The 13769-nt window shown below is 39.6% G+C and overlaps 2 protein-coding genes across 11 annotated transcripts in view; one reads left to right on the top strand and one right to left on the bottom strand.

The window, feature by feature from the left end:
• The window catches only part of GFI1B (growth factor independent 1B transcriptional repressor), a 528565-nt gene that overhangs the window by 142042 nt on the left and 372754 nt on the right, over positions 1-13769 (bottom strand). The window lies entirely within an intron of this gene.
• Positions 1-13769, top strand: part of AK8 (adenylate kinase 8) — a 125163-nt gene that overhangs the window by 63120 nt on the left and 48274 nt on the right. For 9 of the 10 annotated variants that reach the window (XR_012155214.1, XR_012155213.1, XM_073313852.1 and 6 more), the window contains one exon: positions 682-771. The exons of the other annotated variant lie outside the window; for it this stretch is intronic. Coding sequence is in view for 7 of the 9 variants with exons in the window: in XM_073313852.1 (XP_073169953.1) it covers positions 682-771 (90 nt within the window). In the remaining 2 variants the exon portion in view is untranslated. The remainder of the gene's footprint in view (positions 1-681; positions 772-13769) is intronic. 10 annotated transcript variants of the gene reach the window in all.

Raw genomic sequence — 13769 nt, 5'->3', positions numbered from 1 at the left:
CAGAACGTCTCCATGCCTTAGCTTACCCCTCTGTAAAATGAGGATAATACTTATCTAACTCGCTTAGGGGTAATGAGGCTTAATTTGCTGGGATGAAATGTGCCATATAGGTACAAATATTGTTATTTAATATGCAGTGGCCTGATTTGGTATCTTAATTCTAAATTTCATGATGTTCTGCTTATTTGAACTTTGAACCATCATATTGCATTAATACAGTTTCATGAACATAATTCTTACATGATTGTTAAATGATCCAAGGGGCCACTTTCTTGAACTGCATATTATCCAGTACCTCTAGCAGAACTGTTCAGATGCTGTTCAGCAAGTGTAACTTTATTCAGTAATTATAAGTTTTATAAAAAGTGAAAACCCCACCAGCTATCCCTTGAGTTATTATTTTAGTAACGTATTTGATTAGTATCTTTCTCTCTGCGTCCGTTTTTAATATGTTCCTTGTCAAAAGTATTCTTTTTTATTCAGTATTCTCCCTTGCTCAATCTCTTTGCTTTTTGGTTTGCCTGGCCAAAAAAACCCAACCCCAAAATCCAAAAAATCCCACAACTTTTATTTTATTCAGTGACCTTTTTCCAATATGCAGCTTCTTGGGTTTTTTCTCTTTCTTGCTTGCTTCCTTTTTAAAATTTAACCTTGTGTCTTTTTGTTCCTCCTTCCTCTCAGTTTGCTGCGGGCAACTGCTAAAGGAAGCTGTTGCAGACAAGACAAAACTTGGAGAACTCATTAAGCCTTATTTTGACAGCAGATGGCCAGGTAGGGCATGTTGTTGTCTTACTGCATTGTAGTTACTAGTTCATGGGAGAAAATAATCTGTGGGAGAAATTCATACAGCCACTGGTGTAAATATAAAGTTACTTCATTGATGCAGTTTAGTTATTCCAGATTTACACTGGAGTTAACTGAGATCAGAATTTTCAGTTGGTAAATCTCTTCAGGGTAACTGAGACTGAATACCTATGTGAGTGAAGCCCAGACTCTTTACTTCCAGATCCCATATTTGAATTCTAATTGTTGTCCCTGAATTAAAATTAGGAATCTGGTGTTGTTTTTTTATCACTGGTAGTTTGTAAAACACAACAACCTTTTGATTTTCATTTGAAGCATGCTCTGATGGAGATTGTCTGTCTGGTTTGACGCAAGTATTTTAACTTAGGAGAAATGCTACTGCAAGATTTGTCCCATAGGATTTTTTGGTGAGGGGGCACCATAAGAATTTAACAGTTTTGCCTTTGGGAGGCTGACGAGTGATTATATTGAGAAAAATGGTAAAGATTGTAAGCTTCTCAGGTTAGCAGCCTAATCTTATTCGGACGTTAATTGCCTTGCACACTATATATATGGCCATAACGGTGCAAGTCAATTAACAGCCGAATACGGCTAGGCTGCTGCCCTGAGAAGCTTACAGTCTTTACCATTTATTCTTATAGATATGAAAAAGACCCCACAATTCCAAAGGGTAGGCTGTATATCAATGTGGTGAAGGAATGCTTGTATTTTGGCAAGTACAAGAGCCTAGACACTATAGGAACCTCCAGTCCTTTTTCTGGCACCATGCCAAATAGTTACCAGAGGAACAAGTATTACAGGGAAATAGTCTTGCTGAAGATGGAGAAATCTCAGTTAAGCTTTAGTATTAATGGAGTTTTGAGCAAACCCCCTCTGAGTGCAGGGAAATCTGCATTGTCTTTTTTTTTCGGAAAGGAAAGCCATTTGGTGAATTGGAAAGCCCAGCAAGTCCCCTCTTTCATACAATAGCTTAATTCTGAGATTGAATTACATAGATCCGAAACGTGAGCCTATAAAATTAACTGATGTTCCCCAGATACCATGTCAGGAGACAGAGTACTTTTTGAAGCATTTCAAAAAGGCCTCCGGCAGGCTGCAGTATCCTATCCTCTGTCAATTTGTCAAACCACATGATAATAATTTTTAACACTTAACTTCAGCTCCACTGAATGGGTCATGTTCATTGCTGGTGCAATAACTCCATCTGGTTCAAGATATGTAATACAGTGTGACAGTCACCATCTTGGCTGACATCAGGGATTGAACCAGGGACCTCCAGAACATGGAAGTATAAGCTTTTACAACTTGAGCCAAAGAGGGTAGGTTGTATTATTGGGGTCTGCAACAGACGCATCTCCTCCGTCGATCCAGCAGTGAGGGGGACACACAAAGGACACTGACCAAGTGGATTACAATAACTTTCACACGCCTCCTACCACCACCGCGTCGCCGCCCCTTTGTCTTGGAGCTGCCATTTTTAAGAGAAGGTTCTATATATTTCGAGCATTAAGGTATTTTCAGTGCTAAACTTGGTGGTCATATAACTCAAGGGTAGGAGACCTATGTGGGTTATTAGTAAAAAAAAATCACAGAAAAAACATTTATGTATGGGACTCCTCATGTGTGAAGTTACTTGCATGCCTAAGTGGTTGCAGGATCAGGGTCCATGTATCTTTCACAGTTTATAATACTTTTAGACACTCTTATGCATATTCCATTTTCACTTTCTCCTCAGCCCACTAGACTGAAGAACAACTATTGTAAAGACATGCCTCTCTAAATTTCAATTATAGCTGTTTTCAGAGTAGCAGCCATGTTAGTCTAACAGTCTCTAAGGTGCCACAAGTACTCCTTTTCTTTTTGCGAATTATAACTGTGTTGGGAGCCTGGGTGAATTATATCCTTATAGGAAAGTCCTTTAAGAGCTTTACCATGAATGCTTCAAGTGTATTTTACAAACTTCTCCTTAATGATTAAGGTCTTTAACAAAGATGTTGGGAGCATTTCCAATATGTTAAAATAATTGGAAGGCTATTAATATCCTAGCCAGTCCAAAAAATACATCCTTCCTTAGTCCAAGTGAGCTGCTTTCACTTCAGCAAAATGAAATTGGAATTATAACTTCCCCAGAAAATTAGGAATTATTTCAAATTTATGTGAACGTATTTTTATTGTAACATGCAATAATGCAGCTGTCCAATTCTTATGTGAGCCATGACTATTCCTGTGCACTGTGCTAAAAATTTTTCCCATAGTTTTTGCTTATATATACACTGTTTGTTTGTTTTTGTTTGTGGTGGGGCATACTACAGAATTAAGGACTGAATAGCAATAAATATTATATAGCAGTATCAGGAATAATAAGTTCTGTGATTTCACTAATCCTCCTCTCCAAGGGATAACAAAGAATGAATATACATTAGTAAACACTAACAAGAATTCATTAGTGCCCTCACAAAGGCCTTGAGAAAATGAAAGAGCATAGCATACTGAGGAGAGAAGATGGCAAAGAATTCCATTTAGAATGGTGCAAAAATGCAAGCAGGTTAAAACAGGAGAGAAACATAGATAATACTTGACCGAATTTGGTCTCGGGGTCACATGTCAACTGATTACTTAATTAGCCAGCAACTGGCAATATTTAAAATGTGAAAGGCAATTAATATTTGACTGACCTTTTCATGGCATCCCTAGCCCTCTGAGCCAACAAACCCCACAGGGTATAGACAAAGGGGCCCTATTCCTCCTTCCAAGCAATGACTCATAAATGACATCAGCCACTACGGGGGAACCAAACATAGCCCCTGTGAAACCTAACCCCCAAGTTATTATCTCTCAGAATCATAATAGTCTTAACATCATGTGACTTCTCTGAAACTCTCATATAAAGCCAAGTTTTAAGACTGGCCTGAACCCGGCCACTCTTTTTGTGGGCATAAGTAATTGCACAGTTAATGTCAGTTAGATACTGAAGTACCACATTGTGCCCATGAATGAGACATTTCAATGTCTGACATTAACTGTACCCACAATATTGTACTTTCAAATTATGGGCGTGAAACTGGAGGTCAGCTTTTAAAAATCTGACCCCAACACATAAACGCTGCAGCAATGTATGACAGTTTGGCATATGCCAATAAATTAACAACTAGCCCAGCCACAGAGCATAAAAACATAATGAAAATGCTTAAGGAAGCCAGTAACAAGCAGTAGTACTAAGATCTAAATGTAATAGTTTTATCACAGAGTCTAGAAGTGGAATAGCCCTGTTAAGGCATCATTTCTCCTCCTGCCTATTCAAGATTGTTCTACTATAGTACAATCCTTGAGTACTTTGTCCAATAGAGCTTCCACCACTTCCCTTGGGAAACTGTTTCATAGTCTGAACTTTACAAAGGCCGTAAGTAGCATTATCTGTATTTTGCAGATGGGGAACCGGAGATGTAGGGAGATGATGTGAATTGCCTAAGGTCACTCTGCAGTCCAGTGGCAAAGCTGGGCATAGTGCAAAGTCTGGAACTTGAAGTGTGCCCATAGCATCCACACTGGGGAGTTACTGTGCAGCACTTTAGTGCACACTGCTATTCACAGTCTGAACTGAGGGGCAGGGTAGACATGCCCTAGACAGTGCTGTGGGGCTGTTTATGTTATGGCAGCCTGTCCCTGGCTGCCTATGGACAGCAACACTGCACAGAATCTTCACAGTTGTAGGTGCTGTAGCTTCATCCCCAACACCCACCTCCAGACCCACCCTGGCAAACCCCTTTATGTCAGACCTTGCGAAAGTGTCCTCAGATGACAGCCTGTAGCTGTCTTCTTCACTTCCTGTGCCAGAGGAATTCTCTCACAGGCCTTTTTGAGCCCCTTTGCGTTGCTCCAGCCTTTTTACTGATGTAAAGGGGTCAGAGTGGGGGTGAGACACTCTATGCATCACGTGGTAAATTTGAGCCCTAAATCATATAGTTATGTGCTACCAGAAGGATCTTGATACTCTCCTTTCCAGCAATATAGTGGCGTTTATCTGGGTTCATACCAGTTCTTAAGTTCTGGTAGATAAGCACAGCTACTGTGTTAGCTTTTAAAGATTTAAAAACAATCACAATTATTCTTGGTATTGCCGGGGGATGTTTTCCCTGTGATTGTCCTTTACATAGATTACATGTACTACAAGAGGACCCCAATCTTATATTCAAACAATTCTATTATTCAAGCCACTAACAAACTCTGTACATTTCTATTCTGTGCATTTGCTTACAGTCACACTCTCCTGAAGTTCCAACTCCTTGCTTTATCAGCCTCATCCATGTTGTTCATGGTGATTGATTTGGCTTAATGAAGGCAGCATAAATGTCCTTGAGTCCATGAATTTTTAATTTCCCAGGACACTTATCCTACACTTTGTGCCCATTGGATAATTAAAAAATGTATTTTCACTCAAAAGTTCAGCATCCAAATTCTTTCTGTCTGTCATGTCCATAGAGTGATCCTTTGGATAACCAGTCTGAAATGCACTGACTATTCCTTAGGGGTTCTTTGATCTTGTGTTTTCACCAAGTGTTAAACATGAATTATTGCTAAATTTACTCTTGACTGTATGTGAAAAGTGACAGTATTAGAGTTTGATCCCAGTTTTCTGGAGCTAAATCCAGTGAGTCTAATTCTCCATTCCCGCTTTTAGTTAACAGTGTTACTGGATGTTAGTGGTATGGTAATGCTGACCATTCTCACTCTTTGCACGTTTTTTGCTTGCTCTGTGCATTGGCTCATGCCAGAAAGCCCATAGTCAACAACAACACAAGGCCCACATTAATCCAATCTATTTGATTCCCTCCAAAATATTATGGAGAGGCTGTTTTGCAGACCACCTCTCTCCTACATCCTTTTGGGACATAGTCAAGGAATCTACATGCATAGGGACCATTCATGTACACTCTTGACCTTTATGAACAGCTACCACCTACTCCCTAGATTATTATTAGTAATAGTAGGGCTAGATTGCACATGGAGCAGATCTCTGCCAGAGTACAGGTGCACAGTGATGCTGCTTTTGCCATTTTTCAGATGCCTGTCAGAATATGATACCTTGGGAGGACATTAAAACTTCAAAAACGTGTATCAGATTTTTCAGTTGAAATCCTTCCTGTTCGGTATGTGAGGAGTGTGGTTTTATTAACAAAAATAAAAGCAATAACTTCCTGGGATGTGAGGTTATCACGAGAACACCAAGGTTAATCTTCACATGAGAAGGAATTCATGTGTCATTCTTTACCTTTCAAACATTTGCATGTGTTTATCAGAGAGATGGGATGGAAGAATCACTGCTAATTCATATACCTGTTTGGAATACTGCAATAAGCCGAGCCCAGAAAAAATTAAACAGAACCATGCAAAGCAAGCACCAAAATGTAAAAAACTAGATGCTTCTTTTCAGCTGGGAAAAGCACTGTTTGTTTGGATAATGGCTTTTCCACCAAAAGGGAAGATTGAGATAGTAAAGATAGCTGATTCGTGGAAGATCGAAAACATCCTACTATTTGCAGCCTTTTAGAGTCAAACACAAACAATCTGTGTTGCTTTTTTTTTCCCCTTACCTTTTCTATTTATAAAATAGTAATATCTGAAGCAGTCCCCAATAGCATTCTACATGTGGGGGTATAAAATATGGGATTCCCTAATTTCTGAAATTACTAATACAAAGTATTGCTATACAAATGTAGCTTTTTTTTTAAATCGGCATGATTTTAAAGGGGTGCTTTTGGTGCAGTCTGTGAAAGTTGGGGTCCCCTGGCAATGGTGATCACAGCCTCCCTGAAGCACTTCATTCCTTTTGACAGTAAATTAATATTCTCATCACTAAGTGTGAGCTAAAGATTTAACAATAGAACAGCTTTCTCTTTTGTTAAAAACTTGGAAAGAGCTTGAGAGTTGAAAGGAGAAGTAAATCTTGATATCTAAGGAGGTAAGCTTAGTGTTATTTCTTGTTTTTAACAGCGTTGTACTGGCGAGCTGCAAGCTGTCTGAACATTGGAGAGAGACCCTTTGGGAGCTCCATTGGTTTTCAGCAAGTCTTTGCATGCAGTGTGTTTGTACTAGCTGAAGACAGCGCATGGCTCTCTAAATAATTTACAAGTTGATTAATAGACTCACATGGGTATAATTAGAAGAGGGAGAGACAGCAGCTACAGTAACGGGTACAGTGCTTGGGGGAACTAGAGACTTTATTTTTTTTAAAGAAACTTTCTAGGGTGCTGGGCGTTTGAAGATAAGTTGGGAAGAGCTCAGTGCCTCTTCTCTTTTGAAGTGGAAATAGGACAGTTTGAATCCGTCGAGTTTAATTTTTCACAAGGTTTAGAGGCCCTGCAGTGCAACTCCCTTTTTATTATTGAAAAAAACTCTCCACTTTTCTTTCATTTTTCACATATGCACGCACATACACATACAGTCCAAACAGATTGATTTTCTATTTTATGAAAGTTCTATTTATACCCAGGCTGTACATTCATCTGGACCTTCTGTACGCCACATCTATATCACGAATAGACGGTATAAAGTTATAGAGATATTTATTAACACACCACACTTAAATTTATACATTTTTAAGAACCCTTCACCTCTGCTTGACAATGCTTTTGAAGTGGCTCCGTTTTTCAAGTCAAACTTTTGACTTTTCCACTGGGACTGCTACAAAGATTTCTTTATGGAAAATAGGTAGGAGCCTTTTTTTTCCACTAGTAGAAAATTGGTGGTCAGAAGAACAAAATAACATTTTAAAATATAGATATTTTCCTTTTTAAATGCTAATGTTTCAATAGAAAAGGAGAGGTTGTAGACTAGTGAGCTGTACATCAACATACGTGGGCTATATGTTGTCCCTCTGTTTGTCTGAGTTTTGGTGTTATTTTTTTCCTTATGTGTTTGAATTGTCACAGTGATGAGAAATTAGTGTCCCCTTTTTTTTTAATTTAATATCCTGGAATCTATTGGCTGTATTTCTGCTCAACACAGACCAGCTAAAATTGACAAATACTGTTACCAAATATTCAGATCAGAAATGGGCCATGGTGAGAATCACTCGGCAAAGAAATAAAAATCCCAAAGACCCATCCTGTTAAAATGAAGATCCCATCTTGGACCCCAGATCGGAGGAAATAGATACTAGTGAGGGTATTTTCCAATGCAGATAGATGTGAGCATTAATTAGTTAATGGGCCTACTCTGATTAACATAAATGAAAGTTTTGCCATTGGCTTAAGTGAAAGTATGATCATGACCTCAGGTCCTGATCCTCAACCCTTATTTAAAATTATTACTTGTATTTTGGTAGTATCTATTAATGACCCTTACTTAGATGAGAAGTTCTATTCAAATTAATGGAATTATTCACATAAATAAGGGGTGCAGGATGGGACGCATGTTACAAGGTGATGTGTGTCCACAACTCCCATTGATATCAGTGGGCCCAATCTGCAGAGTGCTGAGTGCCCTAAATCTTGACTGATGTCAGTAGGAACTGAGGGTGCTCAGCACTTCATAGGATGAAGCCCTGTGTTCATAAAGAGCTTTGAAGAGGCAAAGTGCTACGTGTTAATCATTTAAAATTTATTTGACTCCTTCTTGTTTACAAGAATTCTTGGGAAGCTGACAAATATCTTCTTTCCCTTCCCACTACTCTCCATCCTGCCCAGCTGACTAAACCAGTGGCTCATGAGCACTAGACTGCTAACTTGGTTTCTGTTTTGTTTTTGTTTTTAATAACAAATTTTATTTTCCCAGTGGGGTTAAGTAATCACATCAATTTATAAGATACCTATGAAGGGGAAAGCGTATCACATTTTGGCAGCCACCTTTTTTATTCTGTAAATACTAAAAATTAAATTCTGTGGGTATGTTTCATCCTTGTGGGTACGTTTCATTAGGAGCCATGTATATAGAATCAGGCCTTAATGCAAAACTGAAATGCTGCTTTTTTTTTTTAAGAGGTTTAAAAAACATACTTAGCTCTTACATAACGCTGTATATTTTCAAAGCATTGTATTAACATGAACAAGCTGTTCTGTTCTCCAAGTGACAGGAAAAATGGCCCGGTGGGGTTCCAGATTTGTTGCCTTAATGACCCCTTATCAAGCTTGTTCAGTTTAGAAGTCAAAGATATTTTTTGCAAGTGCTGGCCTAGGTGCTTTCCTTCCTGCACATCGGCAGCAGTAGGAAAGATTCTGCAGGCCAAATTCTTCCTTCAGTCACAAACCCTATGATCTTCAGTAAAAATGCACAGGTGTAAATGAGGGAAGAATCTGTGTCTTCGGTTGCACAATTCCAGTAATTCAACATGAGCTGACAGAGAATTCTATTTGCTGTCCTGTAGCCGTATTGGCTCTGCAGTAGTAGTACAAATGTATTTTTGTCCCTAACATTAGCAGATAGAACTCTGAATACATGTGGAGAGCAGAGATGTAGAGTAAACTGATGCCATTTTTACAGAGTCACTTGTCAGATTAGACGCATCACTGTGAGGTAGGGAAGTAAGTAGTATCTCCATTTCGCAGATGGTGAAACCGAGGCAGAAAGCTTGAGTAACTCCCTTTAAAGCCACGTAGCAAGTCAGTGGCAGAACCTGGATTAGACCCGAGGAGCTCTGGTTCCCAGCTCACCATGGACTGGAAAAATTCAAATAATATTTTAGAAGAGAAACTAAGTAGCTTTTTATGTACCAGCCTTTGAGTTTGGACTTCTCTGTTTCTCCTGCTATAACTAAGGATATCACTAATAGCTACATCGGTATAGGGAGCTGTCTTTCTTAGTTCTTTAAGCGTGAAGAATATCATAACGTGTAATGGGGCAAACAAAGACTCCCAAAACTCACGCTTTGCAGCTGAGAAAAAGAATGGTCAACTCCTTTCATTTAAAAATATGTCTTGTAATTTTTAATTCTACACATGTTGTATTAATGATTTAAGTTCTTAAATATCTTTTACAAATATTTTCACTTCAACTCTAATATAGCTGCTTTCTATTAAAAAAAACAAAAATCAAAGCCCAAAGTTATACCATATTATCTCTGTAAAACCTTAGGAATCGAAAAGCTTCTCATTTGTCCCAAGAGGTAAAAAGTTGAGACTGTAGAATGGAAATACTTGGATTATTATATTTTACTTTATTACATAAAAATAAGTATCCTAATTCTGATGACAAGTCCTACATCAGCATAGCTGGGGATAGTGAATATGAGAATACAGTAAGAGTGTTTTTTGGTTTTGTTTTTTATTTTGTTAATATTGCGCAGTGCTTTGAAAATGCTACATAAATACTGGTTATTATTTATTAAATTTTCTCTTAACCAGATTAAAAGTGGTTTCAGAATGAATAAATAGAAATGCTTCTAGAATCCCCTGGGTCAAGTAGCTAAATCTCTGCACTTAAAGGAGGTTAACAGAGCAACTGAGAAGTATCTTCGACAGTCTCTGTAAATTAGCCAAAATTCTATGCTGTTGATTGGCATATAATACTGGAAATGGCCCACCTTGATTATCATACACATTGCAAGGAGAGTGGTCACTTTAGATAAGCTATTACCAGCAGGAGAGTGGGTTTGTGTGTGCGGGGGGGAGGGGAGTGAGAAAACCTGGATTTGTGCTGGAAATAGCCCAACTTGATTATCATACACATTGTAAGGAGAGTGATCACTTTAGATAAGCTATTAGCAGGAGGTGGGAGGAGGTATTTTTTCATGCTTTGTGTGTATATAAAAAGATCTTCTACACTTTCCACAGTATGCATCCGATGAAGTGAGCTGTAGCTCCTGAAAGCTTATGCTCAAATAAATTGGTTAGTCTCTAAGGTGCCACAAGTACTCCTTTTCTTTTTGCGAATACAGACTAACACGGCTGTTACTCTGAAACATATAATACTGTGGAACTCTATTGTCGGTTGCAGTTATGGACAAATAAGAGTCTGCTCTATAGCAAGTCGTGTTTTCTTGTTCCAGCCTTCACCTGATGAGATTCTGCAGAAATGCATAATTGAAACTTCTATACAGGGTCGTCTCCATTTCATAATTTAACTTGCCTTTTCCCATACCTTGTCTGGAGTGATTACCTTGTGTGTCAGTAATCTCATTTTACCAGCAGGTGGCAATAAATAACAAACAACAGCATCGAAAAAAATCCTTGCCTAATGTGATCTCTGTTCTGTTTATTACTATCATAGGCATCTACAGTAGTCATGATTTCTTGTAATATCAGTGAGGAGCTTATGAAAGCACCAATTGAGGAGGCTCAAAACCATAAATGCAGCTTCTGTGTTAAGGAATTAATGGTTGCTTCGCTATCACCATACTACATGTTAGCTGTCACTTGAAAAGTCCAAAGCTCAGTGTACAATGGAAAGCCTCATTTATATAAACCTCTTTGCAATATATTGTGGCTTTTATACTGCATGTAGTTTTGGAATTCATCTTCAAAGTGTCTCGAGTTTCCTAGAGAGTCATATCTGAGTCCATGCACATACCCTGGAAGTCGAGGTAGGCTATATATGAGCGTCTGAATTAATAAATTCACATTCAAAGGAACAGAAGACTAGATGACTGCTGTTCAGTGATGTCTGAAGCCCCATGCCCCCTGCAAGTGCAGGGAACTGAACATATGTTACTCAACCATGTGTTCCTGCTCAATGTTCCAGGAGAAGGTGAAAACTCCCCAAGGCTCCTGCCAATAATAGTGTGGGGAGGAAATTCCTTCTACAATCAACTCTGTGCATGTGAACAAAAATCATCCCTCACTCCCATAGCTATTCCTTTTTGCACTGATTTACCATTTACCTGAAGAATTATATTTATTTGTATGTATTTCATTAGGTGAAACACAGTGCATAATATATGGTAAGAAAATCCTTCTGTCATCACAAATCTGGTGCATTGGCAAGGCTGAATGAAGGTATTGGTCAGCCTACGCCACAGTGACCACAGTAAATCACTGTTTAAATCTCTCTTTAGCACATTAAAAAAACCCAAATGAATATGAACTCTAACAACCCTGAGGCCAGTGAGAAAACTGAAGAACCAAATAAAATTATCCAGTGTGGGTAATCTGATGCTCTTGGAACAATAGGATATTCATATCTCACTCTTTGCTAAATTTATGGTTGACAGGACAATCCAGGGAAGTAGCCCTTGGCAGTGGTTTATACTCAGGGCAAGATGTTAACTGTCAAACATTGAGATCAGGCCTCAGGCATCTGAATTAACAGTGAAAGACTTAGACCTAGCTGAAAAATCTCTGTCTAAGGAAATGATAAAGGCTATATGGACAGTATTATCAAAGGGACTTTAAACTTTCTGCTGCTGCACAAAACTGACAGGACACGTTCCTGCAAATGCATTTGTGCTGTACTTGAAATCAAGGATTTATAGGTTTGGAGAAGTGAGTCAATGTCTTTCAACATTGTGTTTTAAAGGAAAAGATATTGGGAAGGTATTATTTGAAATATGAGGTGTTCAGCTTGGAACATGTGCATTTTATCAGTTCTACAAAAGTATCCTTTGTGGATCCAGAGTCCTGGCTTATCCGCACCCTCTAGTGCAGTGGGTCTCAACCTGTTTATCAGTGGGGACCACATATGCGGCCCACAATGTGTTACCTGGCCACAGGTTGAGAACCACAGTGTCCCCATCCCAACCCCCCGAATCTTGTAGACCTCTATACCCAGCACCTCCTGCCCAGAGTCCCCTCCACAGAGTGGGGCCAGGTGGGGGGCCGGGTGGCAGGGACCCTGGACCCTGCTCTGTGGGGCTGGATGACAGCTCCAATCTGCTGGACCCCACTGCATGGGGCCGGGTGGCAGGGCAGCCCTGGATCCCTGACGTGCAGGGCTCGCCGGCAGCTCCAGACACGCACTGTGCAGGACTGGCCAACAGCCCCAACCCCAGACCCCGCTGCACTGGGCAGCCCAACTGCCCCTAGCTGGGCCGCGGGTTGAGAACCACTGCTCTAGTATTTCACTCTGGAGCTGACTGACAAGGTGATTTAATAAAGTTTACTGTATCTCCGAGAAAGCACTGGAACTTGCATGCATAGAGGGGCGTAGTACATTGTAGCCTCCCAAGTAATATATTTCCTTCCTTCCTGGTGTGCATGAGAAATGCTTGATTGCACTGCTCCTTTTTAGGTCTTCATGAGAGAAACCTTCCACCACAACTTCACTTACACAGCCTCTACTGAACCTCAGAGCCTCTGCCCTTAATGTACCACTTCTTTGCTATCCTGTGTCCTGTAGCAGCCAATAAAGATAAAAAAAATTTAACTGATCAACATTTCTGTTCTCTTATTGTTTCTAGAGGTTTTTTGTGACGGGCGCAAGCTTATAGGCCACATTCCCATGAGTTTCATCAGTGGGTACTTTGTGGGAAAGTTTGCAGTCCTTTGGGATGAATGACAGGTTCATGACTTCCCTTGAATACCCATCAACTTTTCCTACTGTTTTGGCTATTTTACAGCAGACTGCTGCAAGTGTATGTTCATTAAACGTTCTACATTATCTTCTGATCATGTGTGTTTGCACTGTACTCTAATGTCTGAAAACTAGTACTCATGAAAAGTGCTGATTGACTGTCCTAGAGACTGAAGTTCTCTTGTTATTCAGAGAATGGTTACAGCACAAAGAGCAGCAGTTCACACTTACCCACACCACCCTGCCAATGTGCCTCATCCTTCAATTGATTGGATCATCTATTAGGTCAGGAGGCTGATTCAATCTTCGTGTCTAATTCAAGGAGTTCAGCTGTATGACACAGGTCATGTGTCCACTGTGTCAATGACTGTGAGATAATGGAGACATGCTAAGTTATCTGCCATGAAGCATTGATACTTATTTGGCAGGTATGCACAGTAAAGCAAAGAGCATACTTCCTTAGCTAAACATCACAATATAATGCAGATAATGCAATGTATGGTTCTGAGGCAAGGGACTCCCAT

Source organism: Lepidochelys kempii, chromosome 16 (genome assembly GCF_965140265.1).
Source record: "Lepidochelys kempii isolate rLepKem1 chromosome 16, rLepKem1.hap2, whole genome shotgun sequence".
NCBI classification, from domain to species: domain Eukaryota; kingdom Metazoa; phylum Chordata; order Testudines; family Cheloniidae; genus Lepidochelys; species Lepidochelys kempii.
This window is presented reverse-complemented; position numbering and strand designations above follow the sequence as displayed.